The 27951-nt window shown below is 51.6% G+C and overlaps 5 protein-coding genes across 5 annotated transcripts; 3 read left to right on the forward strand and 2 right to left on the reverse strand.

Annotated features, from left to right (window-relative positions):
* Positions 1 to 62: 62 nt before the first annotated feature.
* HOO65_050177 (Casein kinase I -like protein 1) lies at positions 63 to 1642 on the reverse strand (the record flags this gene model as incomplete). Its single annotated transcript, XM_071003337.1, has 3 exons — positions 63 to 1276; positions 1347 to 1416; positions 1514 to 1642. 3 exons carry the CDS (start codon positions 1640 to 1642, stop codon positions 63 to 65), a joined length of 1413 nt encoding a protein of 470 aa, XP_070858236.1.
* A 4098-nt stretch (positions 1643 to 5740) lies between these two features.
* On the reverse strand, positions 5741 to 10313 carry HOO65_050178 (Nuclear pore complex subunit; the record flags this gene model as incomplete). Its single annotated transcript, XM_071003088.1, has 4 exons — positions 5741 to 6234; positions 6312 to 9731; positions 9825 to 9894; positions 9960 to 10313. The coding sequence occupies 4 exons, from the start codon at positions 10311 to 10313 to the stop codon at positions 5741 to 5743; spliced, it is 4338 nt and encodes a 1445-aa protein (XP_070858237.1).
* A 1193-nt stretch (positions 10314 to 11506) lies between these two features.
* Positions 11507 to 13552, forward strand: HOO65_050179 (Lactation elevated protein 1; the record flags this gene model as incomplete). Its single annotated transcript, XM_071000808.1, has 1 exon — positions 11507 to 13552. The coding sequence occupies one exon, from the start codon at positions 11507 to 11509 to the stop codon at positions 13550 to 13552; it is 2046 nt and encodes a 681-aa protein (XP_070858238.1).
* A 978-nt stretch (positions 13553 to 14530) lies between these two features.
* HOO65_050180 (Fork head protein -like protein 2) lies at positions 14531 to 21239 on the forward strand (the record flags this gene model as incomplete). The annotated part of the gene is made up of 2 exons (XM_071003067.1): positions 14531 to 15224; positions 15304 to 21239. The coding sequence occupies 2 exons, from the start codon at positions 14531 to 14533 to the stop codon at positions 21237 to 21239; spliced, it is 6630 nt and encodes a 2209-aa protein (XP_070858239.1).
* A 2734-nt stretch (positions 21240 to 23973) lies between these two features.
* On the forward strand, positions 23974 to 26892 carry HOO65_050181 (Protein BOI2; the record flags this gene model as incomplete). The annotated part of the gene is made up of 3 exons (XM_071003168.1): positions 23974 to 24034; positions 24132 to 24275; positions 24344 to 26892. The coding sequence occupies 3 exons, from the start codon at positions 23974 to 23976 to the stop codon at positions 26890 to 26892; spliced, it is 2754 nt and encodes a 917-aa protein (XP_070858240.1).
* Between the last annotated feature and the right edge of the window lie 1059 nt (positions 26893 to 27951).

Raw genomic sequence — 27951 nt, forward strand, 5'->3', positions numbered from 1 at the left:
ACTCCCTCTCGCTCAGGCAAAACACAATCGCCGCCCTCTTGCCTTTTCTGCTCCTGGTCAATCTATCCACAGCACACCAGCTTTGCAAACTTCTTAAAGCCGGTAGGTGGCATCTCGCCTGGTCTCTGCGCACCACTGGTGCCTGCTCCATCCTCCTGTGTCATGGCCGCTGGTTGCTGCTGTTGCTGCTGGGCAGAGAATGAGCTTATGCGCTGCTGCTGGAGTTGGGGCTGCTGTTGCTGCTGTTGTTGCGTCAAGTTCTGAGCACTATTCTGGAACTGAGCCTGTGTCGAGGCAGTCGGCGTTGCCAGGTCACGCATAGCCCCAGGTCCGCCAGCACCACCGCTGGGTCGCGATGAATTAACCGCACCGGGTGCGTTTTGCCGGTCGCGCTTGCTCGTCATCTGCTTGACGGGCGATGGTGGCGGCGGCTGGGCTGCGTTTAAGCGAGCCACCGTCAGGTTGTTGGCGTTGTTTTGCATTTGCCGGTGGCTGTTGTGGTGATCGGCACCCGCTGCCGGTCGGCTGTGGTAGCCGTGCTGCTTGGTTGTTGGATCCCACACTTTTCCCTGGTTTCCTTGCACCATCCAGTCGTAGACGTCGTCCTCAATCTCGTTGCGGTCTTTGAGCACCTTGGTGAAGAGCTCACGCAAATAGTCGTAGTCGGGGTTCTCCTCAAAGCCCAGGTTCCGCACGTAGGTCACGTACTGGTTGAACTCGTCGGGGAAGCCATCGCAAAGGTCCTTGATAGCAGTGGTCTGCTTCTTTTCACCAATCTTTTCGTACTTTTGCTTGTTGGTGGCAGCCTTCAGACCCTGCCACGGCAGCCCGCCACGGAGGAAGTACATGAACACGTGACCGAGAGCCTCAAGGTCATCGCGACGCGACTGCTCGCGGCCCAGATGCGTGTTGATACTCATATAACGAGCGGTACCTGACAGTGACTTGCGCTCGCGGTAGGGAATGTGCTGCTTGGTCTTCGGATCGCGGTATTGCTTGGCCATGCCAAAGTCGACGACGTGGATAAAGTTGGCGGCCTTGGTACCGGGCCGGCCAATCAAGAAGTTGTCGGGCTTGATATCGCGGTAGATCAGGTTCTTTTCGTGAATTGTTTGCACGCGAGACAGCATCTGCTTGGCCACCATTACGGTAGTCTTGATGCTGAACCTCCGGCCACAGTGGTCAAACAGATCTTCCAGCGAGGGGCCGAGGAGGTCAATAACCAGAATGTTGTGGAGACCCTCCTGGCCGAAGTAGTAGACATTGGGAATACCCTCTGATAGGATAGGGGGGATTAGCGGACTGAATAGGGTTGTGGGGAGCAAGGACATAAAGAAACTACATACTGCAACCGACCATGATCTTGTATGTGCGGTACTCATCGCGAAGCTGAGGGGCATCGCTCTTGCGCGGTTCCTATAGCAAGTTCCGAATGTCAGTCACGGATTCGCATTATGCAAGACGCGTGTACTTGCTGGGTCTCGGATACATTGGACTAAGTTAGCTGACTTACAAATTTGATAGCAACCTGCTGGCTGTTCAAAAGGTTCGTTCCTTCAAAAATAACGCCGAAAGAACCTTCACCAATCTTTTTGCCGACGCGGTAGTGCACACCGACAACGTTGGATGATGATGACGACATGATGGTGGCTGAGTGTGTATTTCGGAGTCTTTTTTCTTTCCAAGGCGAGAAGAATAAAGGTGTGAAAGAGAGATAGCCCAGGCTAGGAAGACTGTTTATGGCGCACTCGGGCGGGAGAGACAGAGACTCGCGATAAGAGATGTATAGGCAAGCAGCAAGGCGTGTGTCTGGTTAAAAAAAAAAAAAAAAAAGAAAAGAAAAGAATCAAGATTACGTCTAAGCCAAGGCGCGTCAAGATGAAGGTTAGCGATGGATCTTTCGATATTTCTCCTGTGGTTGGCGTTGAGGCGACGATAAGCAGGGAGGCAATGTGCTCGAGTCCGAATCAAAGTCAACAAGCAAAGTAGCAATGACTGCTAGCGGCATTCCGCAGAAGGGAAAAAAGGGAGACAAATGGGGGAATCCTGTGTGTTGCCCTAGTCGTCAATGGGATGAGAGAATGACGAAGGGTATAGATGCGAGATTTAGAGGCCAGGGCCGAGGACACGGCGCAAGTGAGGGCAAAGGAGAAGGAGAGAGGTCAGGGCTAAAGGGCAAGGCAAGGCAAAGCAAGGCAAGGCTGGAGAGAAGAAAAGACGGGAAAGAAAGAGCAAGAGAAGCCCAGATGAGAGCTGCCAGCCACAGACTATGCCGAGAGGGGAAAGAGGAGATGGGACAGGAAGTGTAGCAAAAGGAGGAAGGAGAGGGAGGAAAGAGAAGAGAGGCAGACAGAAGGGCAGAAAAGACAGACAAAGACGACAACAGAGAGGAGGGATCAAGCAACAAGGAACCAGGGCGTAGACAAGGCTATGATTGGCTGGCTGCACAGCCAGGGGTTCATGCATTAACCAAACGAGCAATATGGCATAGCAGCGGTAGAGTGCAAGCCAGCCTGTATTCGGGCCTGCCTGTCTACTGGACTGGAGACCAGCCAGCGACCAGCTAGCGACCAGCCAGCGACCAGCCAGCCCATTGTTGGCGAGCAAGACGGGGAGGGATTGGATGGGTCCGATTGCTATGGCTAGGGCAGTCTTGGCTTATTTCCTGTCTTGCCTGCTCGTCTAGCAAGCCGGCTTCTGCTGCTGCTGTTACTGCTCCTGCTGCAGGCGTTGCTCGGCTATCATGTCATGCCATGCTCCATCAATCCATGCATCCCTCTGAATCTAACTGTGTAGTGTTTGCTTGTGTGTGTGCGTGTATGTGGCTCGAGGCAAATTCTGCCTTCGTTGACATAACGTGCACCACTTGGTGCATGAGCAAGAAGAAAGGGTAAAAACAAGTCCAAGCGGGAGGGAAATCAAACCCAGGCTCTCCAAGCCCAGTCTGGGCAAGACAGGGCGACAGCGGCGGGCGATTGACTGGACGAGGCAAATGTGAACTGGTGGTGGGTGGATGGGTGAGACAGCGAGGAAGAGAAAGCAAAACGTACCGACAATGAAGACAGCAGTCGATCTGAAATTGAAATGGCTTCTTGGTCTCTGGTTCTATGGGTCTTCGGCCGTTGGATGGATAAAACAAGATGCAGCGCTATTTGTCTAGTATCGTAGTCGTCGTTTGATTCGGGAGACAGAGTGTTCTTTTTTTTTCGTTGTTGCGTTGGTTATAGTCGTCGATATCGCGGGACAAATCGATTGGCCTTTCTTCTGTATTGCGACTGAAGGCTGGCTGGCAATGGATTCAATTTCAATCAAAATTCTCCTTTTTCTCGTGTGAAGCAATTTGATGGAATCGCGGTGATGGAGTAAAAAGAATTTAATATTAAAGCCTTTTTTTTAATTCTTTTTTTTTCTCGTTTTTCTTTTTAGCGTTGAAATAATTGCAGTGGTAAACAAGCAGAAAAGAAGAGAAGTAAAGAGGAAGAAAATAAAGAGGAAAAAGAAAGAAAAGAAAATTAAAAGGAAAGCAAAGAAAGGAAAAGGATTAATGATGCTCTGATCTCGCGAACAAGAAAAGAAAAGAAAAAAAGACCGAGAGAACACGAAGATGCAGAACGAAGAGAAAGATCGCGAAAAGCAAGAGAGGAGAGAGAAGAACAAGAAGAGAAGAACGGACAGGCGCAAATATGGCTAAAAAAAAAGGTTGATTAAAAAATTAGAAAATTTTAAAAAAAAAATAATAATAATAAGACAAACAACAATAAACAATAGGCGAGGCCCTTTTTGCTTATTCTCTTTTCCAGTGCCTGGGCCACTAAACACCACAGCGCTGAGGCCGCTGAGCACGCCCTGACAGGCCAGCCGGGCTGGAGGAAGCAGGCTAGAGGGCAGGCTAGAGGGCAGGCTAGAGAGCAGGCTAGAGATCAGGCTAGACTGACTACTGACAAGACTGACCCAAGGACAGTGTGTATAGACAAACACACTGTCCGGTGCTGCGGTATATCCAGAGTCAGCACAGTGCTCGCCCTGGGTGGCTCGCCCTGGGTGGCTCCTTTTCGGGGTGCTGCTTGGCCAGTTACCGGTGTTTAGCGTGCTAACAGCTAAAGGCTAAAGGCTAAAGGCTAAAGGGGGAGGGAACACGACGACAGGAACAAGGAGGCTGGGCTGGGAGGGAAGGAGGAAGGACTTACCTGTAGCTTCGTGGCCTATTTGTGCATAGCTTGCTCGCCATCATTTAATCTTCGTTTCTCTCTTCCTTCGTCTCGCGCTCTTCTTTTGCTTCTTCTGTTGCTTCTTCCCCTTCTTTCCCCTCTTCCTACTTCTCATTATATTCCTCCCCTTCCTGCTCTTCCTCCTCTTCCTCCCTCTTTTCGCCACCTCGCGGAGACCACGAGACAGCCCTCTAAAGAGCCGTGAGCGATGAACAGCCCCAAATTACAGGGCACACACCACACCGCCGTAGCACTATATTATCACTGTCGTACTGCTGTAACCACCACTATAACACGATCCTAATAACAGCCTCCCCTGTCATTTCTCTATTTCCTCCATCTAAAGATAGCCTGCCCGCTGTATTTCTGTCACCCAAAGTCAGACATTTTAGAATCTCGACAAACCTGAACTGTGCCTCAATAAGTCCTCAAATATTCGGGGCGGAGAAATAATAGAGCGCGCTAGACAGAAAAGAATGAATGCAAAACACCAGTCTGGTATTCCGCCCCCATGTCTCTTTCATGGACCCTAGGGTTACCGCCCTCCAAAACCCCCTCGTAAAACGAGAGTGAAAAAAAAAAGGGAAAAAAAAGTACCATTATCTCGCTCGGTACTCGCGATCGTGCACCGGCCGTGGGGCCTCATGCTGGCCGAAGACCAGGGAAGGAGGGAAAACGCCAAGAACCGCACTAGGAATAAACAGAAGCATAATAGCTGGAGACGAAAGACTCTCAGCTATGTCCGTCTAGTCTAGCTCTTCGTCTTCAGCGAACAAAGAAGACAATGGAAGACAAGCCGGGTTAGGGTCTACTCTATAGGGTTGGCATTGCTTGGGGGCACGAACGTCAACATTACTCACGGCATTATTTTTTCACTACTCCCGTCCATAAACACAATAAAAATTATCGTAATACCAGAATATAATAACGAGAGCACCGGGGATAAAGAGCAAAAAAGTTGCGATGGCCAAGTGCGCCCCATGGGCTATCTTCCCGCCTCGGCGGAATACGCAGTGTCAAACCTAGCCAAAAACAAAAAAAGAGAGGACCAACGAAAACAGGACGAAAAGAAAAGGGAGGCAAGGCAGATGGAGCACCAAGTGATCCAAGCAGTTCAAAAGAACAAAAGAGCGGACAAGAGAACAAGAGAAAACAGAGCAAGCAAGGAGCTGGCAGACAGACTGTGGACCACAGGCCACAAGACCAGAGATGATCTAACAAAGAACAACGAAGAAAAGAAGGTGTAGAAAGTAGAAAAAGAAAACAAAATCGAAAGAAAAATAAAAAAAGGACTCAAAGAAAACTAACGCATGTGTAAGAGTGTGTAGTGTAGTGTAATGTAGTGCAGTGCAAAATGTAAGTCAAGCTCCAAAGCAAGTGGGCATCAACTAAACAAAAAGAAAGACGCTATTCATAGGAAAACAAAAACCCCCAAAGGAGAAGAATGAAAGGAAATGCCAGGAACAGAACAGAGCCACAAACAAAAAGAAACAGACGTGGGCGACACCAAGGCGGCAGACTAGCCTCTCTGCTTACGAGAGGCTGTTAAGTTTGGCATTCCCGCCGTTTAACCTCCGCGACGACCGCGTCGCCCTAGCTGGCTGCTCTTTGTGTTCCCTTGCATGCTTTTGTTGCTCCTTGTCGCCTGCGCTCTCCTCTGCCGCTGAGCCATCCTTGGAAAACATGAACAATCTCCGTGCAACACCCGTACCCGCAACTGTGCCCACTGCCGGAGACAGCTGCACAGCCGGCGTCGTGAACGGCAGAGGCAGCTGCCCGGCCGCCGCCGCCGCTACATCCGAGCTGAGCATTGCCTGCCGGTCCTTGGAAATTGTGAGCGCCCAATGCTCAAGCCGGTGCTTGTCCATGTAGCCCTTGAGAACCGAGTCTTCCCACGCTGCTGCGGCCATGAGCTTGTCCTGGTAAGTCTGCTCCATGTCAGCAAAGCGTCGGTCAGGTTCGTCGGTGAAAACGCCGAGCACGTCTGACGGCTTGAGTGGGCGGAAAACAGCATTGGCGTCTTCATCTATTGGTTCGTTAGCAAGCTGCACTGTGTCTAGTCGCCAGTTTATCCCCCTTCTCCACTATGCTGTCATCACTTACATTGCAAAAGACACTGTCTTGCGGTGCTAAAAAATTGCGTCTGCACCAGTATCTGCATGACTTCCGAGTCGTCCCGGCCCTGCGTCGCATTGACCACTGTCCAGTCATCTGCGATCAGACAGCGCCGCCAGATCAGCCGGACTGTCTTCTTCAGGTGTTCGCCGCTTAGACCCGACTCAGCCACCTGTAACGCTAGAAAGAACGGGTAAAAGTCTGGCAGCTCGTAGCGACCCATCGTCAATAAATCGACGAGCGTTAATGTGTCGAGTGCCTCGTGTTGAAGTAGTCGCTGCATTCCCGACTCAAATACTTGGCGTGATACCTTGTGCATACTAGGAATCTTGACCGCGAAGCTTTCCATTGATAGTTCCAATTCAGCAGTCTCATCTAGTGCCTCACGGACATTGCTGTAGACCACGTGGTACAGTGCGTCTTGAATCTTGATTGTCGACAGCTGTCTGTCCACGTCGGCCATGCGCTTCTCATCGCTATTCTCGAAGTCAGGGAACCCAAGTTTTGGTTGGGCCACTGACTTGATGTTGCATTCGCTGGCCATCAGCGCCAATTTGCCTAGGCTTAGCTCAATCTTCTTGTTCCAAACCTGCTGCTCGCGACTAGATCCAAGATTCAACAATGTGTTGGCAGCGTGGCTAAGGTCCTTCTCAAGTTGGATATCATTGATCCATGATATGCGTGCGAGTTCGCCGCGCCCACGCAGATAGCTAGTCTTGTAAGACTTGTGATCACCGCCAAAGTCGAGCACACCAGAAACACCATGATGCTTAAGCAGGACATCGTAGGCGGCGTAGGCAAACGGCTTGCCCAACTCGTTAAAGTATTTTTCGAGTCGGGTTTCTTGCTCTTTAATGGCAAGTTTGATTCTCTCAGCCTCGCTTGGCGACAGCCGCTTGTCGAGTCGAAGTTTCTCGCTGAGAGCATCGGCGCGCGTCACTAAAATCTCGGCAATAGCGTCCCAACTCTGGTGCTTGTGGGCCAAGGCCTCGGCCTCGTCCCACAGCTCCAGCTGCGACAGAGGTACAACCTTGTCAAATTTGTCGGCATTGTACTGCTTTTTGCACTGTTGCCCATAGGCAGAATCGCGCGCAACTGAGCTTTCGAGGCAGTAACGCGCTTGCTCAAGAGTCGAAAGGAGGTAGCAATCCGTGAGCCCAGGAAGCCCAGAAATTATCTGCGCAATAGCCTCGGCACTAGGGTGGCTATTTTTGGTAGAGTCCATCTGTTTGCTAAATACATCGCTGTATGACCTGATCCAGCGGTAGCACATTTCAAGCAGCTTCTTCAGCTGTGTAGAAACTAGCCGTTGACCAGTCCACGGCTCAGGCAGCTCTTCATAGCTAGACAAAACACCATGATCGAGCTTCTCGTCCTCTAGGCCATACTTTGCTAGGTTCTCCTGGCGGAACTTGTAAGCCGCTGAAAGCGACATGACGTACAAGTCGATCGCGTCGTTGATGTTCTCGGTGACCTGAACTTCATCGGCCATCTTGTGTTTTGAAACAACCTTGACCGACTCGCAGATCCAGGCCATAAACAGATCCATGCGCCACACATCATGGATGAACCAGTGGCGTACGGCATCTAGTTCACCGATAGCCTTGTTTAGATCCTTCTTCTGCTTTTCATGAACAAAGAAAATGAGCCTGCGAATAAACGTCTCCTCCTTGTTGGTAGAGGGGTTAGCTGCCATATACTCCTCATGGCGTGCCCATAGAAGCGACGCAACGAGCATTTTCTCCGCATCCCAGAGAAGCTCCCAGCGAGCTGAGCGGCTGAGGTTGACGTTGGTAGCAGTCAAATGCTTGATCAGTCGATCGAGAGCTTCCCGGCGACTAGTTAGGTTCTCTGCCATGCCAAGAGGTAGCGTCCCCATATGGGCGTTAGTTGATTTGAGTATTTCGCTACTGAGATTCACGGCTGCGGAACTAAGCTCTTCGTTTGTGAAGTGGGTTTCACGCCGGCCATCAAAAACGAGAGGTGTTCCAGCTTTACACCCGAAGAAGACAGTTTGTTCAAGCTTGCTTTTGGCTGTAACTTCAGGCGCACGCTCACTAGCAAATTTGTCAATGTCGTTGGTGGCGATACGGAGAAGCCCAACGCCACGAACAAGAATAACGGTAGCCGGGTTTTTGGGTTTTGAGTTTCGATGGACCCATCCGTCCTCATAGGCCAGATTCTGCGTAGACGAAATTTCCTCGAAGCCAGATCCAATGATTTCCTGGCTAGACTCATCGCGCAGATCAATGGTGTCTTCAAACATATCAGGAAGAGCATGTGTGACTTCCTCCTGCAGCTGCGACTCAGGCGACTCGGGGGGGTTTGCAATCGATGCAACCACAACGGAATGATCAAATGCGACAAAGGCCACTAGAGCCGGGCGAGGCAGGTATAGCCGTGGCCGACTAGGTCGGTTGTCGGAATGGCTGGCAACGGGTGTCATATAAGAAGATAGAGGTCGGAGCATTCCAATGTTGCACGAGGCCGGTGTCATTATGAGCTCTACAAGGCAGTAACGAGTTGTGTAGCGCTTTGTCAGACTGACCAATAACAAGAGGTGCTGTTCAGACGAGCCATCAGAGCCAAGTGCGTCACTTAGGCGGCTCATGTCCATGTGCTTGGCATCCAGGCCCTTGGGCACGTAGGTAAAATCAAGTAAGGCAAAAGACTCATCGGGGAAATCTTTGGTCTGAGGCATAGCTGTGCGTACGGCCCTTAGAAGAGAGTCGCACAAGTCGACTTCGTTGAGGACCTCATTTTGACCACCGCGGTGGAATCTCCAGGCCAAAAATTTGCCCTTCGAAGTAGCGGCAGTAATGTTCCGCTCGCCGACACGACTAGTTCGCTCAGAATGGACGGCAGCGATATCGCCACGACTAGTATATTGGCCCAAGGCATTCCTGATGCTGCCAAAAATTCCATGTGAAGCAGGGGCAAGATTCGAATTTAAAAACTGAAACGCAATAGCCGGTCTACCATGCGCGTCACGCACTGACATGTATCCAAGACGGCCACTGCTAAATGCGACAACAAAGCCAGAAGGATCAGCACTGGTAAGCTGAATGGCGTTCTCGCCACTAGACAAGCCGCTAATGGTGTGCTCTACGCCGTGGCGTTGTTGGCGCATTAGGTCCATAGTAGCAGCGCTAGAAATCGACTCCCAAAAGGTGATGCGGCCGGTTGTGGGCATAATGACAACGAGGCCAGGCTCAGGTGTGGAGGCAGAGGGGGCGACAAGAGAGCCCAAAGGCAGGGGATCAGACGGGTTTCTGGGTGTTTGCGGCAGGGTAAAGGTGAAGGTTTCGGGTGAAGCGGCTGCTGAAGTGTAAGGCCAAACAAGGGCGTGGGTATGTGTAAGGGACAAGCCATAGCCAGTGGATGAAAAAATGCCACCACATTGAGCATCTAAAGGTGACACGAGTTAGGTTGTGTACAAAGCCAATAAGGGAGCACAGCAGAACAAGACGAGGAAAAGAGTACTTGGATGGAAAAACTTACCAAAGGCTTCAGCGCGCATGCGATCAGGGAGACCAGGAAGTTTGCTAACGGTGAAGGCATTGTTCGTGACCTGGAAACGGGTAGAATGTTAGCACAGCATGATAAAATGAATTGAGAGCCAATGGAAATAATTACTAGAATGACGCTACCATCGCCTTTACTGACGCGCTCGCCGGTCTTAGGCTTTTTAGACCGCATAGAAAGTTCTCGGCGTGGTGTCTCAAGACTCATGCCTAGTTTTTCCGATGCAGGAGACGGCGACATATTCAGCATTGCAATTTTAGAAGGCTTCACTTCGGCCGTCTCCGGCGCCATGTCGAGCTTTGTTCTGGTAGTGCTGGTGGAATTAGGAGCAGGCTGTTCGGACAAAGGCAGACGCTGGCGTTTGGCCTTGGGCAGAGGCTCTGATTCTTCAGTGCTCTTGGGTCTCTGGCGACGGCGACGGCTGCGGGTTTGCACGCCCTGCTCAGCAGCTGACGGCGAAAACATTGTGAAATAGAAGACGCGAGATAGATTTTCGGGGTAGTTTCGTGATGAATCAAGAGGAGCGGGGGGATGATCGAGTGGAAGCGATTGATAGTCGGACTATAGTAGCAGTTGAAGCTCCAAACTAGCAGAAGCTCTCTAGCTAAACAAAAGACGAGAACGAAAGGCAGCGAAAGCAGCCAGAAAAAAAGGCAATATTAGTACATTTGCATTAAATAAATTAAAGACGCGATGCGAAGGCGATGGGGGGAAAACACGTGATAAATGCGTCTTTTAATGATGGCGATGAAAACAAGAACTGGCCAAATGGATTTTTGGTGATAATGACAAGCAAAAAAAATCGAGAGAGAAAATTGGAAGCTGCACGTTAAGTGCGTGATGGAAATTTGCCTTTGAACCTTTTCAGCCTTTTTTCGCCTTTGCACAGAAAAAGAAAGAACGTCAACAAAAAAAACGTCGCTTACTGGACAACGGCTACAGCGCCCCACAAAAAACATTTAAGGTACGTACCTGAACACTAAACGAGGAACGGAAACGAGAGCCAAAGTCGACCTTTTAATTGTGGTCACGTGACGCGGTGGCATTCCTTCTTTGCTCATCTCTGCCGTTCCTCTCTGCACGGCATTGCGGATGGCTTGACAGCACAGCAAAGCGCGCTTTGGGCCCTGGTCCTGCTAAGTACCATAGATGAAACTGCACACAAACGTACCCAATCTATACAATAACACAAACAATAGCCCACATGCACTCTACATAACAGCCTAAGTACGTAACCAACATGCATGCATGTATGTACTGTCTTTGCATAACCGACTAACTGCCTGACTTGCCTGATTGCGCCGACTACAATCCGGGCCCAAGTTCCAGTCGGGCATGCAACGGCTTGCCCAGGCCAGGGGTCGCGCTGTCTATGAGACCATCCTACTAGGCAACCCTGGGAAAACGAAGCCTGCCACTTTTTGGCTTAAATATAGGGTTCGGTGTTAACCCTACTGGCTTCTTGGTAGAAATCAGATAAGGAATTGTCCTTGACCTTGCTGTCCTCGGCTTTATTGTCCCTTGTTGTTGGGCTTGTTCTCTCCTTGCATCAATCTGTGGCCTACAATATTATTTTTATTTTTTATTTCCCTTGTTGTTTGTCAGTAGCCACAATAACACGCACTGATAATTGCAGCCACGCTCCTGCAGCTGCCAGTATGCGCCGAATTTCTCAGATATCCTCTCTCAGAACTTCGGCTGCCGTTAAAGCCAAATCGTGCAGTATACATCAGGGACGTCACCATGCAACATCAGTACCAACCATTACTGATCCCCTGGTGAAATATCAGTCTCTCCTTTCTACGGGGGTCCTGGCCCCAGACCCTGCACAGCACCGTCTTGCGTTGCATCTGCGAGGCGTTTATTCGCGACTCAAAGATTACGTCCCAGCCACGGAATACCGAGATCGGCTCAATCAAATCGCAGAGCTGAGCGCAAGTAGCCCACCAGCAGATGGGGCCGCAGACTCGCCGGACCAGCTCGCTGTGCGCGGCCATTCTATATGGGGCAATCCTTTGTTCAAAAAACTCATGCGTTCTCCGCACGCTGATGACATGGCGCTGGTGAGACTTTTAAGTAGTCATGAGCACGCCATGGAGATAGACTCGCCAAAGGGTCTTTTTGTATCGGGCGAAGTAGGGACCGGTAAATCAATGCTTCTTAACTTGTTATCGGATGGCCTACCAACCAGCCGGAAGAGACGGTGGCATTTCAACACGTTCATGCTCTATGTTTTCTCGCAGCTGGAGGCATTCCGCAAAAGCAAGCCGCATCTCAGTCAGAGCCAGGCTGGCGGTGGGAAGTCGCCGTATCCGCTGCTCTGGATGGCCCACAAACTCGTGGAGGAATCGCCCATCCTTTTCCTGGATGAGTTTCAGATGCCAGATCGCGCAGCCAGCAAGATTTTGAACCATCTCATGATTGCCTTTTTCCAACTGGGCGGCGTTTTGGTGGCGTCCTCAAACCGCATGCCGGAAGAGCTTCAGCGGGCATCTGGGGTGGACTATGCGCCGGCCCCGTTCCGTGATATGGTCACTAAATTTCTGTCATTTGGGTTGAAGCAGCAAAAGGGCGAGCTGTTTGGAAGCACGAGCGACTTTTACGGGTTTGTCGACGTGCTCAAGGCTCGATGTGACTTTTGGAACATGGACGGATCTCATGACTATAGAAGACGGGATTTGGCAGGGGCGGGGACCGTAAATTCGGCAGGCAGATCGGGCGGTATGATAGTAGGGAATGCATTCTGCAGTGCGGCGTCTACCGGAGGTATAGGCCTGATGGATGGAATTAGCCCAGATGGCGCAGCTGATTCGCAGCCCTTGCCCAGCAACTATCTCCTGCTTGACCAAGAGGACTATGACATGACATCATCACTGTTCCCAGATAAGTCAGTATCATGGAATCGAGAGACGTTATATGTCTATGGGCATGCTGTGAAAGTCCCCAAGGCTTGCGACGGTGTGGCCGTGTTTAGCTTTGGAGACTTGGCTGATTCTATGGGGCCAGCGGACTATATTACCCTGGCATCGACATACCACACGTTTGTGGTTAACAACGTGCCTGTGTTGGGACTGGCGCAGAAGAATGAGGCTCGTCGATTTATCACCTTCCTTGATGCTTTGTATGAGTCAGGGTGTCGCCTGCACGTTAGAGCAGAGAAGGGACCCGACGATTTGTTTTTCCCAGAGTCTAGAAGCAGCGATATCAACAGCCCTCCAGCTGTGCAGACGGATGAAGATGGCGATGCCACATATTCCGAGACTATGGCCGAGGTTTACCAAGACCAAGCAGCACCATTCCGGCCTAACGTCTCGTATTATGACACCCCTTCAGCGACGTCGCAGTACGACCCTGACCAAGATGCGGGGCGCCATTCTGGTTCAGATGCGATAGACTATACCAAAACTGGAGCCTTTACGGGCGAAGACGAGCGCTTTGCGTACAAACGCGCAGCAAGCCGGCTCTGGGAGCTCTGCAGCGAGTCGTGGCATACCCGAGATGTGCCATGGTGGAGGCCGCTGCCCAAAGAGGCGCGGCATTGGGAGGCGTCGCTACCATCAACTACGGCCAAAGGCCCTAAGATGGATAGTGCGGGGCTGTCAAAACAGAGCGAGATAGTGGTGGGCGAGAGGGTAGCAGTAGCAGAGCATGCGGGTCTTGGGCGGTTTGCGGGGAAGCGAGCGCAGCAGGCACAGGAGACATAGAGGGGGAGGCCCTATTCTCATTTGTATATAGGAATTTTATGTTGATCATGACTTCATTGCCGTCCCCGTTCTTATCTCTGTTTTCGGCTGCTTGTTGCGTATTAAAACCATAATTAATTAATTTTTCTCTATGCGAAAGCGTCTGACGCGCCAAGGCCTGCATGAACAAAGAAAAGAACGTCAAGATAAGAGGGTCAGTCAAAGAGGGGCGGCCGGTGGCATGGGGCAGTGAACTCCGGGTGCTTTCGCGACAGCTGGGGCCTAAGAGCTACTAGACATATCGCCTGTGGCAGTTGAGATACGCTGGAAGCAACTATAGCTGCAGCACTTGGCCCCTAAGAGTGTTTGCATGCTGGAACAGTCAAAAGCGGGACAACAAGGTGGGGCACATGCTCGATGACTAAGCAGAAAGCAACCAATCAACATGATCCCCGCCTGTCCGTGCCCAAAGTTTGTTTGTCGAATCCAGCCAGCGCCAGGCCTTTGATTTGTTTGATTGAGCAAAAGTTTAATGCTGATTTTGATTTCTTTCCGCTATTTTTCTTTTACATTTACCACTGGTAAAAAAGACCCCAGACAAGGCAGGACAAGGAAAAGGCGACAGAGAAGGTTGAGGCGCCAAAAAAAAAAGAAAAAAAATCCAGCTTTTAATTTTCTTTTTTTTTTTTTCCTCTGATCTTAGGAAGTTGCTCTTTACTTCTTTTTATTTAATTTTTCATCCGATCGACTTTTCCTGTCTGCTTCGTCTCAAGTCCACGATACACAGCTCTGCAGGCACGGACAGACACCCAAACACTCGCTTTTAGAGACACACATCCGCCGTCCGCCATCTCGGCCTTTCTCTCCCTCCTCTTTGTCGACTTGCCTTTTGTACTATGAGTTTCTCTACCCTCGGGGAACTCAACCGCCATCTAGATTCACCAATCAACTTCCTCGCCTGTTGACGGCGAACGAGCTGCTCCTATCGAATCTGCAGCGATGACTTCGACCCAGATGCAAATGACCGTTGCTGGTCCCGCGCCCGTTGCCATGTCTCAAGTGGCCGTTTCTGATTCTGTCCATCACAACATCATGCACCACCACAATCGCAGTCTTTCTGGCCAACAATCCACATCGCATGCTGGCCATCATGACAGCAACTTCGACGACGATGAGCAGGTGCCAATGGACATCGATTCTGATTCGTCGGACGAGCCAGAGCCACGGCCCCGTCCCGCGCCTTCGCCTTTGGATCCGCCCACCGCCCCGGCTCTTTCTGCCGTCTCCGCACCAGCTCCAACCGATGCACATCCGCCTCCGCCTCCGCCTCCGCCTCCGCCTCCGCCTCCACCTCCGCCCCCATCCAGTCTCCCTCCTCCCCCTCCTCCACTGCCACCGCCGTTAGATGGACCGTCTCAGCCTCAGCCTGAAGACACGGAGATGAAATTTCCCTCACAAACACCCTTACGCGCCTCCACACCTACGGCCAAGTCTATTGACGACAATAAATCACTGGCGCCTATACAGGCGTCCGAGGATGCCCCCCATACCCCTAAGCAGCTAGAGCCTACAGCAAAGATACAGGGCCCATCAACATCATCGCTGACCCAGCCTGAACTTGCTAAAGCCGATACTAGCGACAAGGATCTCATCGACACCCCCTCAAAATCGGGTGAGGATGAGATAACCACTGGTATGTCAAATCTTCTATCTATCCTCCTAGGCTCTCCTGCATCTAACCATATTGTTTTTCCATTTTCTTTCTTATATAGCGCCCCTTCCGTCGACCCCTTCGCCAACCCCCGGATCCGTGTCCGCCTCTGCTCCTGACCCCGCTCCTGCTGCCGTACCCATCGACGTTACCTCTCCAAAACCCACTGTAAATAGCGATGCTGCTGTACTTGATGTGGCCGCCTCCGCCACACCAATGCAAACCGACGACAGTTCTCTCCTGGCCCCCGCTGCTGATTCCAACTCGCTTGAAATGCTCGCCTTATCAATCCCCCGCACTCCTGCAGCATTTGCTCATCATGCTGCAGCCTCTATGAACGGCATCATGAACCCAGGCATGAATATTAGTAGCCTCAACACCAATCGCTCGATTTTCCAGGCCCTCTTATCGGCCAGCTCTAGCAGCCATTCGCACGTCCACAGCCATATGCGCACACATCCCCGCGGCACTTTGAATCCTTCTGCGACCGTTGTGCCATCAGAGGTCAATTTCTCTACGCAAGATCTCGACATGGCTTCATCGTCAAATGCCATATCGCATAGCCAATCTCCGCCGCTACGAAATCCCCGTCGAACGATGGACCGCAGTGGCCTAGAGTCTTTTGCGCGAATTGAATTTGCCGACAGTACGTTTCAGATGACGACCTATTCTATCATCATAGGCCGTGACCAGCGGGCGTTGCGCCAGGCCAGAAAAGACGAGACTCGTGCTTTGGAGCGTCAGAGATTAAAGGATGACTATAGCCTCCAAGGCCTTGATCCACCCTCTGAAATTATGGAGGACCGCAAATTTAGCAAGTCCTATGTCAGTGAAGAGGGTGGCATGTTGGGCCCTGAATCTGACGGCGAATCTGCCGACAGGCCTACAAAACGTCGGAGGCTTGTCGGCAGTGGGGGTGGTGGGACTGCTTCTGGTACTGCCAATGGCTCTCCCGTCCCGGAAAACAGTTCAACCGAGAATATTATTTCTGACCGTCAATATGTCTCGCATACTCCTGGTGCTGCAGCAGTCGACCTTGCCTCCTTGCGACCATCTCCTGACCACGTCCCATTCCTTGGTATTCATTCTCCTGGCCCAAATATCGCCATGAAGACCAAGGCTATTTCGCGCGAGCACATGAAGATCCAGTTCAACAAAAAGGACCATGTCTTTGAGGCCATACCCCTCCACAAAAACGGATTTTTCTGTGAGGAAGTCCTCTATCGCGACGAAAAAGTCGTGCTTCGAAGTTACGACATGTTGCAAATCAAAGACGTTAGCTTCACATTTATCATAAACGGTGTTGAACAGGGCTGTACTGGCGCCGAGGATGTTGAAGACGAGCAGACCCTGAAACGAAGATACTCGGAAGGCGGCAAGGAAATGAGCTTGGACTTTGAAGCGAGTATGGCCAACGCCGATGATTCGAGCGACCAGCTCTCCGACCTATCTGATGTACCACTAGATCTGATGGATTCAGACTCGGATGATAAGCCTCAGCCCAAGTCGGTGAAGCTTGCTGGCAAGACGACAGCGCGGAAGAGCCCCAGCTTAGACTCAAAGGATCTTGCGACTAGAGAGGAAGCACACAACCAAAGCTTTGCCGATTCACCGCCTGATCCCAGCCAACAGCCGCTCAAGAGACGTGGCCCTGGCCGTCCGCCCAAGGACGGTATCATGTCAAAACGCCAACATCGCGAGCGCAAAAAGATGCTACAAGAACAAGAGAGGCAGAAGCGCGCTGAGGAGGCAGAGGCCGAAGCTAAAGCGCAAGCAGAGATACAAGCCGCCAAAGAGGTGAAAGCAAAGCCTCAAACTGAAGCTAAGACAGAAGACAAAGAGAAGCCACAGCTTAAGGCTGAAGTCCAACGGCCTGCCACGGCGAAGCTTACTGCAAAGCCTGAAGTCCAGCATATTTTACCAGAGCCGGATGATTCTCACATCCAACTTCAAGCCCTAGTGGAAGCGGAGCCGACAATATCTGTCAAGGTGCCGTCAACGCCAAAGCCTACCGCTAAGCCTGCTTCCAAGCCTGCCACCACACCCGCACCGGTACACACCCCAATCATGCTTCCTATACCGCCACCCCAGCCACCAAAGCCTACCTCTCCACCAAAGCAGCCTCATTCGTTCACTATTCCTCTGCCAAGTCTGCCGCCTGCAGCTCCACCAACACCTACACAACAAGTACAGCCAGCTGTGCCTCATTTGGCCTCTGTTTCTGTATCTGCTGTAGCCCCAGCTGTCCCTACTACGCAGCCAGTTGCGACAGCTATAGCCCCTCTTGACCCTGTGAATTCGCTACTAAATGCACCGCAACTAGATGTCTTGCAACTTCAGCAGCAAGAGCAACATCAACACCAACAATTGCATCAACTAGAGGTTCAACATGAGTCTCAGCTTCAGCAGCTTCAGCCGCAACAACAACAACAGCAGCAGCAGCAGCAGCAGCAGCAGCAGCAGCTACTACAGGAGGCTCAACAGCAGCAGCAACAGGTCCAGTTATTACAACAGAGCCATCAACAGCAGCCGCAACAACAAGGCCAGCTTCTTCTCCCTCAAGCCTCCATAAGTACCGCACACGATCTCCTAGCCCTTCAACAAGCACAGCAACAACAACAACAGCAGCAACAACAAGAGTTGCATCAAATGGCAGTTGATCTCGCGCATTTACGCCAAGCTGGTGCTCAAATCCCCGCTCAACAACAGCTTCAACTTCAGCATCTACAACAATTACAACAACTACAACAACAGCATCAATTACAACAACAGCAACAACAACAGCAGCAGCAGCAGCAGCAGCAGCTTCTCCCAATGCTCTTGGAGCCTGAAAAGCGCAAAGTTGGACGGCCCCGGAAACACCCTCTCCCTGACCATCTTGGAGATCTCCCCGAAAAGCGCAAATACAAGAAGCGCAAGTCCCGTGACGAGGGTTTCTTTGAAGGTTCCGATGCTGAGCGACGAGCGCGCGAAAAGAAAGAGAAACGCTCACGGCCTAAATCACCGCCCCTGGAACTCAAGATTGAAGATTACACACCGGAACAACTGCAGAAGCCTAACAAGAACTACAGCGTCCTTATTGACGAGACTCTGACTGCTGCTGGCCCTGACGGACTCACGCTCAAGCAGATTTACAAGCGCATTTCTTTAAACTACCCCTGGTTTTATTTCCACACCGAGACTAAGGGTTGGGAGAGCAGTGTCCGTCATAATCTTATTGGAAACGAGGCTTTCCGTAAGGACGAAGTCAGCAACACGTGGTCACGTGTTCCTGGAGTTGAGCTTGATGCGGGCAAGAAGCGCAAGGCTACCTCTCCCGATCAGGGCACGTTCCCGATTTATCAGCAGCAGCACTCATACCAGATGCAGTACCAGGCAGGCACACAACAAGGCTTCCAGCAGGCAACTCCAGCCCAGACATTTGCAACAAGCCAACCACAACAAATCACCCGTCATACCCAAATATACAATCAAGCCACACCTGCACTGGTCGCTGCTCAAGGCCAGGCTGCTGTGGCTGCTGTCGGGATTGCTCCACAGACGCAGGGCCAGGCTGGTGTTCCTGGCCGGGTTCCTGCCTCTACAGGATCTGTGACGCAACCTCAGACATCATACACTTCTACTCCTTCACGGCCGGGCTTGGGTCACACTGGAGCTGCCACGGCCACTTTGGCCTCCACTGCATCAGTCCCGGCTATTGCCCCAGCGCCACATCGTTTGCCCCAGGCTGCAGCTGCAGCTCAATCGTCCGCTCAGTCTCGATCCCAACAAGCAGCCTCACCAGCTGCAGGTGCTGTTCCGGGCACGCCTGCCTCTCAGTCTAGTGTATCACAGCCCCGTTATGTGCTGCACCCACGCCTACTCGAGGCCATTGCAGTGCTCAAGCACGGGCTAGGTCAGAACCTTGCAGATGCCCATGTGCAAAATGCGACAGACATTGTCAACGCTGCGGTTACGCGCTTTCTTGGCATCACGCCCACCGAAACAGCCGTTATCAACGGGCCAATGGAGCAAATTTGCATGCGTGGCTTTCTAGGCGTTGTCAATGGCGCTATCGGCACTATTGAAGCCGGCGTTAAGACAACATTCCCCTCGCTGCCATCAACTGCTACAACACCAAACAACATGGCCCTTGCACAGACTTTTGGGCTGGCTGGCCGTACCATTATCGAGCCTCATGCCTATCTTGCCATGGAAAACTTCCGTCAGAGCCTGCCGCGCTACCTTAGCTCGCTTGTAGAGGCTAACCGCATGGACGCTCTTGGAATCTCAGTTATGATTCGTGTCCTTGGCCTCTCGCGAACTACGCTGTTGAAATCTCGTGAAGGTGTTGACCCTGCCACTGCCGCGGTCCAGGCCCAAAGTGACGAGCAGCTTGAAGGTGGCTTAGTTAACTCGCTGCGCCGGGTGCTTGAAAGCATGGGCTTTGTCGTGCCCACACCCCATGCCACAGGAAACACTCCGGCTGCCACACCCGCTGCAGCTGTTGGGCCTTCGCCTATGAGGACCCCAGCTAGTCAACCAGCTGCTACAGCTGTTCCAACGCACACAACGCCCGTGCAGGTGCCACCTTCGACGCAGACACAGACTCCTGTTGCTGCTCCTGCAACCACCACGGTGCCTCTTCCCGCCCCGGTCGCTACAGTTTCTGTTCCTGCGTCGCAAGCCGTTCATCACTCTGTAACCGCCGTGCCCGCCACACAACCGGCTGTTCACACTCCGACCCCCGTGCAACATGTAGTAGGTGTACCAGCTACGGTGTCTGCTCCTGCACCACACATTGCGACATCTCAAGCCTCAACAGGTCAGGCCATTCCAATGCAGGTTTCGTCAGTGCCGGCCCCGGCCCCAGCCCCGATTCACACTCCGATACCAGCAGCAACCCTAGTACCAACACCGGCACCGGCACCGGCACCGGCACCGGCACAACAAGCACAAGAACAACAGCTTCCTGCATCTGTACCAGCTGTAGCTGCTACATCTGTAGCCTCCGTGGTCCCTGCGAGTACCACACCAGTAGCCCAAGCCCCAGCTCTCCAAACTCCTATGACCGCTGCTCCAGCTGCGCCTTCTGCTCCAGTGGCTACTCCCCAATCTCAGCCTCCCTTTGAAGCACCTGCTCAGCCCCACCCCCAGACCGGTGTTGGATCTATTGCTCAACCTCAAATTCAATCTCAGCCGCAGCCTCACCCCCAGCCTCAGGCACAGGCACAGGCACAGGCACCCGTCCAGCCACAACTATCCCTTCAGTCGCAGCTCACTCCTACAGCGCATTCAGTATCTACCAACCCGGCCGTTCCTCTAGCTCCAACTCCTGCCCCAGCTAGCACTGAACCTCCAACGCAGACTCCTAGTCCGGCCCCCGCTGTACAGACACAGCAGCAGACCCTTATACCAAGCCTGTCTGCTACATCAACACTAGCATCCGCTCAAACTGCTGTTGCCCCAACCCCTACAGAGCTCCCCGTCTCGGTGCCCGCAGTTCAAGCTCAGGTTGTGCCGACTCTCTCTCTTCCTGCAGCTGCGGCCCTAACTATAGCCCCGATCATGAGTTCAACTCCCATGACTGCACCTACAGCCGCGCCTGTGGCGACGCCTACGCTTCCCATCGCAACACCGCCCACCGTGACTGCATTCGCTACCGATGGTTCTGTGGCCTCGGTAAACCCTCCGAGCTCTCACCTGCCGGTGCTAGCGACATCGGGGGCATCCCTGCCTCCTGTGATCTCCAGTCCAGCTATAGCTCCAGCCCCCAGCCCAGCTCCTGCTTCGGTTTCAACTCCTGCCACCGCTTCGGTCGCAGCTCAACCTTCGACCCCGGCCATACTCACAGCAGCGTCCACACCGCCCACCGCAGCTGTTTCTGCTCCAAGCCTTACCCCGACTCTCCATGCGCAAGCGGCTGGTATGTTGGCTCCAGCTCCAGCTAGCGCCCCCACTGCCATTACCGCCCCAACAACTTCTGCTCCAAGCCCGGGCCCAGCGCCATCTACATAAGAGGGTCTTGGTCTCGTCTTTTTTGCGCATCTCTCCCTCGAAAATACAACGGCGTTTCCTCTATTTTTTTCCTTTTTATAGCGGGTTTCTTTTTCTTTCTTCCTTTGCTTTACAGCTCCTACATAACGACTTGTTCATTGCTTCTCATGATGGAACGGAAAAGACGGGCTTTCTTTTCTTTCTTTCCTTCTCTTTATTCGCCTTCTTATTCCTATTGTTTATTGGGACGGCCTTGTTGCTTCACTTTTTATCGTTCTTGACTCTTCTTTTTCTTTGTTTTCTACTAATTCCCCCTTCTTCTTTCTGACTCGTGTTTTGTTTTTTACTTTTTGTCCCTATGCACTGTTTCTTATATCCGCTCAGTGGAAGAGAAGAGTCAAATGAAGCTGTTTAGCATCAGACCCAAGAAGGTGTGCTCCCGTGCTCTCTTCCTTCTTTAGTCCGTTGCCCATCAGCTTGCTACCTCTTCCTTTCGCCTCGCTGGGCTAGTTTGATGTTTCCTTGTGTATTGTTTTGCTTCATATTACATGTTGACTTATTCCTTTTTGGACAGAGAGGGAAGAAACGTGTGAGGGAAAACAGTGTACTTTTTTGTTTTATGGATGCCGGTTAGGTTCTTTGAGGGAGGGGGGAAGGGGAGTTCTTTTTACTTCTCTATGCTGAATTTTTCCACATATTTTTTTTCCCTTTCTATTCTAGTCAAGAGAGGAGCTTGAACTCAGTTATTTTGTGTGTTTGTGGGCTTGAACTTTGTGCTTGTGAGTTGAAGTTTGGAGTGTTGAGATTGTTTGGTGATATTGCCTATAAGCGCGCGTCTAACATAATGGGTGCAACGTATATTTGAAGGGAAGCTTCAAGCGGCTAAAACACAGCCTAAAACAAAACAAAACAAAACAAAACAAAACAAAACAAAACAAAAAGTCACGTGGCAGATAGAGGCCGGGAAATTACCTTTTTTTTTTGTTTCCTTGATTTTGGTAAACAAGTAAGGCAACTACGAAGACGACAGGAAAAATCCTGAAAAGGGTTGCTGTGGATGCGGCAAAAGACCACTATCGGGTAGTTTTTTTTTTTTTTTTTGATTTTAAAATATAGGAAAATTTTGAGTGGAGGAGCAAATAATACACCAAGGAGAAAAAAAAAAAAAAAAAAAAAAAAAGCACGGGTAAGATTAAGAGAACAAATAATGGTAATAGTTGGTGGTAATAGCAATCAGGACAGGCAGGCAAGACACCAGGCGAACAGACACAAAGACCTCGGATGTCTCTTCTCTCGTCATCGCCTCTACACAGCAGACAAGAGCACAGCGTGGGGTGTCTCGCCAGCAATGCCAGGCGGTCTTCTCCCTCTCTTCTTCAAATAAACGGCAAGCTAGAAGGAAAAAGGAAGACAAAGGAGACAAGAGGAAGAGGAAGAGGAACAACAGCCACAAGTTCATGCATATGTACGACAACGTAATCACGGGGAAGGGGAGGGAGGCCCATTAGGCCCTAGGCCTTAGGGTTTAGAAGCTCACGGCTTCTGGGTCTCTGTTTTCTGTGTCCGTCTAACCTGAATGGCCTGGGCCGGCCCTCGTCTAACATGCCATGTCTGTGGAGGGCTTGGCCCTCCCCCTTGCATGCTATGCTGCCTTATTGTTTTAGTTGTTCTATGACGTGCCGTGCTGTGCGCGCCTGCTGGGTCTAGATGGAAATAGATAATTCGGGGGGGGGGGGAGAGGAGAACAGGAACGGGAGCTGTTAGGTGTGTGAGCAATAGAAATAAATGTATGGAAATGCTGCGCCTAAAGGCTGCTGTACTTTAGCAGGTAAAAGGGCCTCTCTAGGGCAGCAAGAGCCTGTAATCCATAGCAGGCTGTTGTTATGGAAGGGTATCCACTTAAGCTGTCAACACAGAGACGAGCAGTAGAGATGGATGCCCTCTGTGCCTTTTATCCTCTTTTGCTATCGTCAGGCTGCCCTGTCTTGTTGTCTAGCTCTCTGCCTGTCTTTATGCCTAATTTCTTTCTTCCCTTTTCCTCGTTCTGTCTGTTTGCGGACGGCCTGCTTTTTGGTCTAAGCACAGCATGCCAAGGTCAGGGGGTCTGTAGTGCTCTATAGTGGTCCCACTCCCCTGGAAACAGCCTGCAGCCAAGCCTAAAGAAAAAAAAAAAAAAAGCATTCAGGCTCTACCCGGGCGGATTGTGCAACTGTTCTGTTCTGTGTGCTGACAACAGCGCCAAAAACAACAATAAACAGAGGAAAAAGCAAGGAGCAAGAAGCAGACAGAATACAGGAGACAGGCGCTGCAGAGAAAAGAAGAAAGAGAGGGAACGGATAATCAAAGTGTGGAAGAGGAAGAGGAAGAAGGAAAAGAGCCTTTTTATTTCTGATTTTTTCGTTTATTTTTCCTCTTCTTGTCCCCCCCCCCCGAAAAAAAAAACAAAGCCTGGCCTAGCCTCAACTTGTCTCTCCCTCGTCCTTTTAGCGCCTTTACCCGCCTTAAGTCCTTTCTTTTCTTTTTCCCTCCTCCTCCGTTTTGTTTTTTTTTATCAATCGCGCCCAAATAAGGTCGAAACTGCTGTTCTTCTTCAGCTGCAGCCCTTCAGAGACTCGGAGCCTCAGAGACTCAGAGCCTTCGCACAAGAGAACCTTCAGCGATCAAGCGACTCAGAGACTTTCATAGTCAGACAAACAACAGACAGCTCAGCCTCAGCCTCGCAACTTCGTGCGAGAGCGCTCCCCACGGAATCACAATGATGTCGACTCCACGGGTCGGGCCTCGTCCTGAGATTGGCGATATTCTCTGGGTAGTCCGTACGTACCCAATAATGGCTCGATTGTGCAGAGCCATCGCTCTGTAATCCTCGGCTACATGCCTCCACTGCTATTCCTGCTGACCTCAATCGCGTAGACGACTTCCAGGCCCGCACATCCGATGAACTCACCCTCATCAAAGGCGATCTGATTGAGCTTATCGAGCGAGACGATGAATTTGGCGATAGATGGTATCTTGGCCGCCATCTTGGCAACGGCAACACCGGCCTCTTCCCCGAGGGTGCGTCCATCTCTTTCTTTCCCTTCTCCCCCCTTCTCTGTCGCTAACGCTAACCCTCCCCCCTCCAGCCTACACCCAGCCGGCGCCCAAAGATCAGCTGCGCGGCAATGCTATCAAACCCATGACCCCTCTTTTGGAAATCTCCAGTGCCACCGACAACAAGCCCATTTCTAGCCTCGATGCTAGCGCCACTGCCGCCACTGCACCTTCCACTACTATCAGCCCAACCGCGGGCCAGCAAGCCCCTTCCTCAACCGTATCCATACCCGAAATCTCCACCCCAGCCAACACCACCACATCTATATCAGCGCCCACAACACTTCCCCAGAAGGACAGCCAAGTGCTTCATGATACCCTCAATGTTATTGACGAGCACATCACGAACTTGAGATCGCCTCCTAGTATTAACGCCTTGAACGTTGGCAACGACTCTGGCAGCGAGTACAGCACCCAATACGACCATCGCATGTCGTACATCCACGGCGAGGAAACCGATGAGGAAGAAGGCGACGTTGCCCACACCCGCGCTGATATCATGGCGTGGGGTCCAGACGATGTGGCCGAGTACTTGTTTACAGCTGGCGTTGAAAAGCACCACTGCGAAATTTTCCGCGATCAGGAAATCACAGGCGAGGTTCTCCTCGAAATGGACCAGAGCTCGCTCTTCATCAAGGCCTTTGATCTGGGCTCTGTTGGTCGCCGTCTTAAGACCTGGTCTAAAATCAAAGCTCTGCAAGACGAGGTTGCCTCAGGCCAGGTGCCTTCCGGACGACGAACAACCGCCTCCAACTACGGCAGCGAGGCTGGCTCTGAGTACCCACGAACCCGCAGCCGCACAAACACCGTTACCAGCACGGGACGCCCCGATGACCGCCCCTCCTCAATCCAGCCCAAGCACATCGTCACTACCAGCACCATGAACTCCAATAGTAGAGTCGGGTCGTTCCCTCTGCGCTCAGCGCCAGCATCTGCCGTATTGCCCGAGAGCCCAACCCACCACTACAAGCGCCCGTCGGCTGCTTCTATTCGCGACATGAACCACACACGCAATTCCTTCTCTGAGTATCGCTCGCCGTCTGCCCTCTCTAAAATGGCCCCGCCGTCCTCATCGTCTAGCACTGATCACAGAAAACAACCCTCGTTCGACAGAAACTGGACTATGGGCGGTGCTTATAGCACCCCTCGGCCTCTTTCTTCCACCGGACTCCAGGACATTGTAGCCCAGGGTCAAAAGTCCCACGCCTCTGTCCATGGCGCCGTCCCCGACTCTGGCATTGAAATGGACCGTGGCTACTTTTCAGGAACCGACAGCGACGCCAAGCGCAGCCTTAAAAACATGCTCAAGAAGCGCGATAGCACTCATGGAGTCAGCTATACCGAAGAGCAGCGTGTGCGCTCTGCTACAACTATGAGCCGCCACTCGCATTATGGCAGTGTTGACCTCCAGGATCCCAACCAGACTGCCTCGCAAAAGTATTATGGCGTCCAGAATGGTAGTCACCGCAAGACCAACTCCACTGCCACTACCGAATCCATAAAACCCCCTCCTCCTGCTAAAGACCACCCGCCGACTGTGACCAAACTCGATAGTTCTACCGCGGCCACAGCACCGATCTCGCCAGCCTCCAACTCTCACAAGTCCCCGCATGAATGGCTGTCCGCCATGAAGCCTGGCCACCGGCATTCTGGCTCCAACAGCGGCAATGGCCTCCGTGCAATATCCGACTCAGTATCCTCGCCGTTTTCCAAGTTTGCTTCATCTACTGCTGCCAATGAGTCGTCTCCCCTCGCTTCCCCTATTACGCGCACGGGTTCTAGCACTGCCTCTGCTGGCCGCAGCTTTGAGCTTGATTCGCCCGATGCCACTAAAAGCGCTGCGGCCTCAACAGTTTCAGGCAACAGCCGCACCAACGTCAAGAGAAAGAACAAACAGGACACTAGCGCGTACCAGCGCGGCTTGCTCAAGATCAGCCCCCGCGAGGCCATGAAGGACGCCGATTACAGTGGATGGATGAAGAAGAAGAGCTCCAACCTTATGACCACGTGGAAACCGCGCCTGTTTATCCTCAAGGGCCGCCGTCTCTCATACTACTACAGCGAGGATGATGACCAGGAAAAGGGCCTTATCGACATCTCCTTCCACCGTGTGCTGCCTGCCGATAACGAGCGACTAACAGGCCTACACGCTACACTGACTGGAGCCGGTAACCCTAGCGGCAGTTCCAACGAGACCGGAGCCAACGGTGAAAAGGGTGATGACGGCATGTTTATTTTCAAGCTCACGCCACCGCGCGCCGGACTTTCACGTGCTGTCAATTTCACCAAGCCCACTGTGCATTACTTTGCTGTGCCCAACCTTGGCCAGGGCCGGCTGTGGATGGCGGCCCTGATGAAGGCGACTATTGAGCGCGACGACACCCAGCCCGTCACCACTTCGTACCAGCAGAAGACTATTTCACTGGCCAAGGCCCGCCAGCAGCGTCATCGGCCTCCGGAGCTCCGCGATGAAAGCGCCGCCGCATTGGCCTCCGAAGCCACCATTGCAGAGAATGGGCCTATCATGGACGTGCCGAATAGTGGTGTTGGTATGGACAACCTGGTCCCACAGAGTGCATAGACTAGTTTTTGGGAAGTGTAAAGTGGGATAGTATGGTATGGTAGCGATCCTTGTGTCTTTGTTGAGTTGCTACATGTCTTGTGATATTCTTCTCGTTGATTGCTTTTTTTTTTTTCTTTTTTTTTCACTAAACTTTCACCCAACCTCACTCATCTTTCCACCGCTCATACATATACGTCTTCTCTCACGTCATCTTGGCTTGCGGCCTTGTTTTGTTTCCTTTGTCAACTTCTTCTCGCCATCCCCTCCTTTCCTTTCTTTCCTTTTTCTTCTTCCGTTTTACCCCTTTATTTATCCCTCTTCTTTCGACAAGCATTTCTGCATTCACTCTCTTTCTTTTTTTCCTTTGTCCTTCTATGTCCTCTTCGAGAGGCTCTTTTATTTTTCTTTTTGTTCTCCCTTGTGTTCCTTTCTATTATATCCGCCTCTCTATTCTTCTCTTTTTTTTTTTTTTTTTCCAATATCTCGGTTCTCGTCCTCCTGTTATGGGTTTCATATTTCATCCCCCCTCGTTCTTTTTCTCCGTCCTTATAGTCATGTCGCTTACATGAGCCAACGATGATGGGACAGCTCTTATTATTGCCTTTTGTTTCGCCTGCTCCTGCTGCTGCTGCTACTGCTCTGTCTGCTGCTGCTGCAGCAGCTGTTGTTGTTGTCGTTGCCACCATTGTCGTTGTTGTTGTTGTTCTGTATGAATACCATTCTAGATCAGATTCTTTTCTTTTTTTCTTCCCAGGTGTTTCTCTTGTTATTATGTGCTGTTTTGCTTCTGTCCTCGTCCACTCGTGCTCTTTTATAATGTTTGTCCGTATAATATGCCTCTCTGAGACGCAGACATGCCTAGTTACACGTACCTGATACCTCCTGTCTGCACTCAGCTGCACAGCCGCCCAAACCCCCCATCTTATCGCCGGGCCAAGATTTGCCAATTTGGGTGAGGGGTAATAGGTTTCGCGCACACCATGTATCAGGCTATATTATATGTATGTGGGTGCTCCATATGCATTCTGCATCGTATAATGTACACGTAGGTACCTCAATGTTGCACAGGAACGGCCC

The sequence above is a fragment of the Ceratocystis lukuohia genome (assembly GCF_044167205.1).
Source record: "Ceratocystis lukuohia strain C4212 chromosome Unknown Supercontig5_pilon, whole genome shotgun sequence".
NCBI classification, from domain to species: domain Eukaryota; kingdom Fungi; phylum Ascomycota; class Sordariomycetes; order Microascales; family Ceratocystidaceae; genus Ceratocystis; species Ceratocystis lukuohia.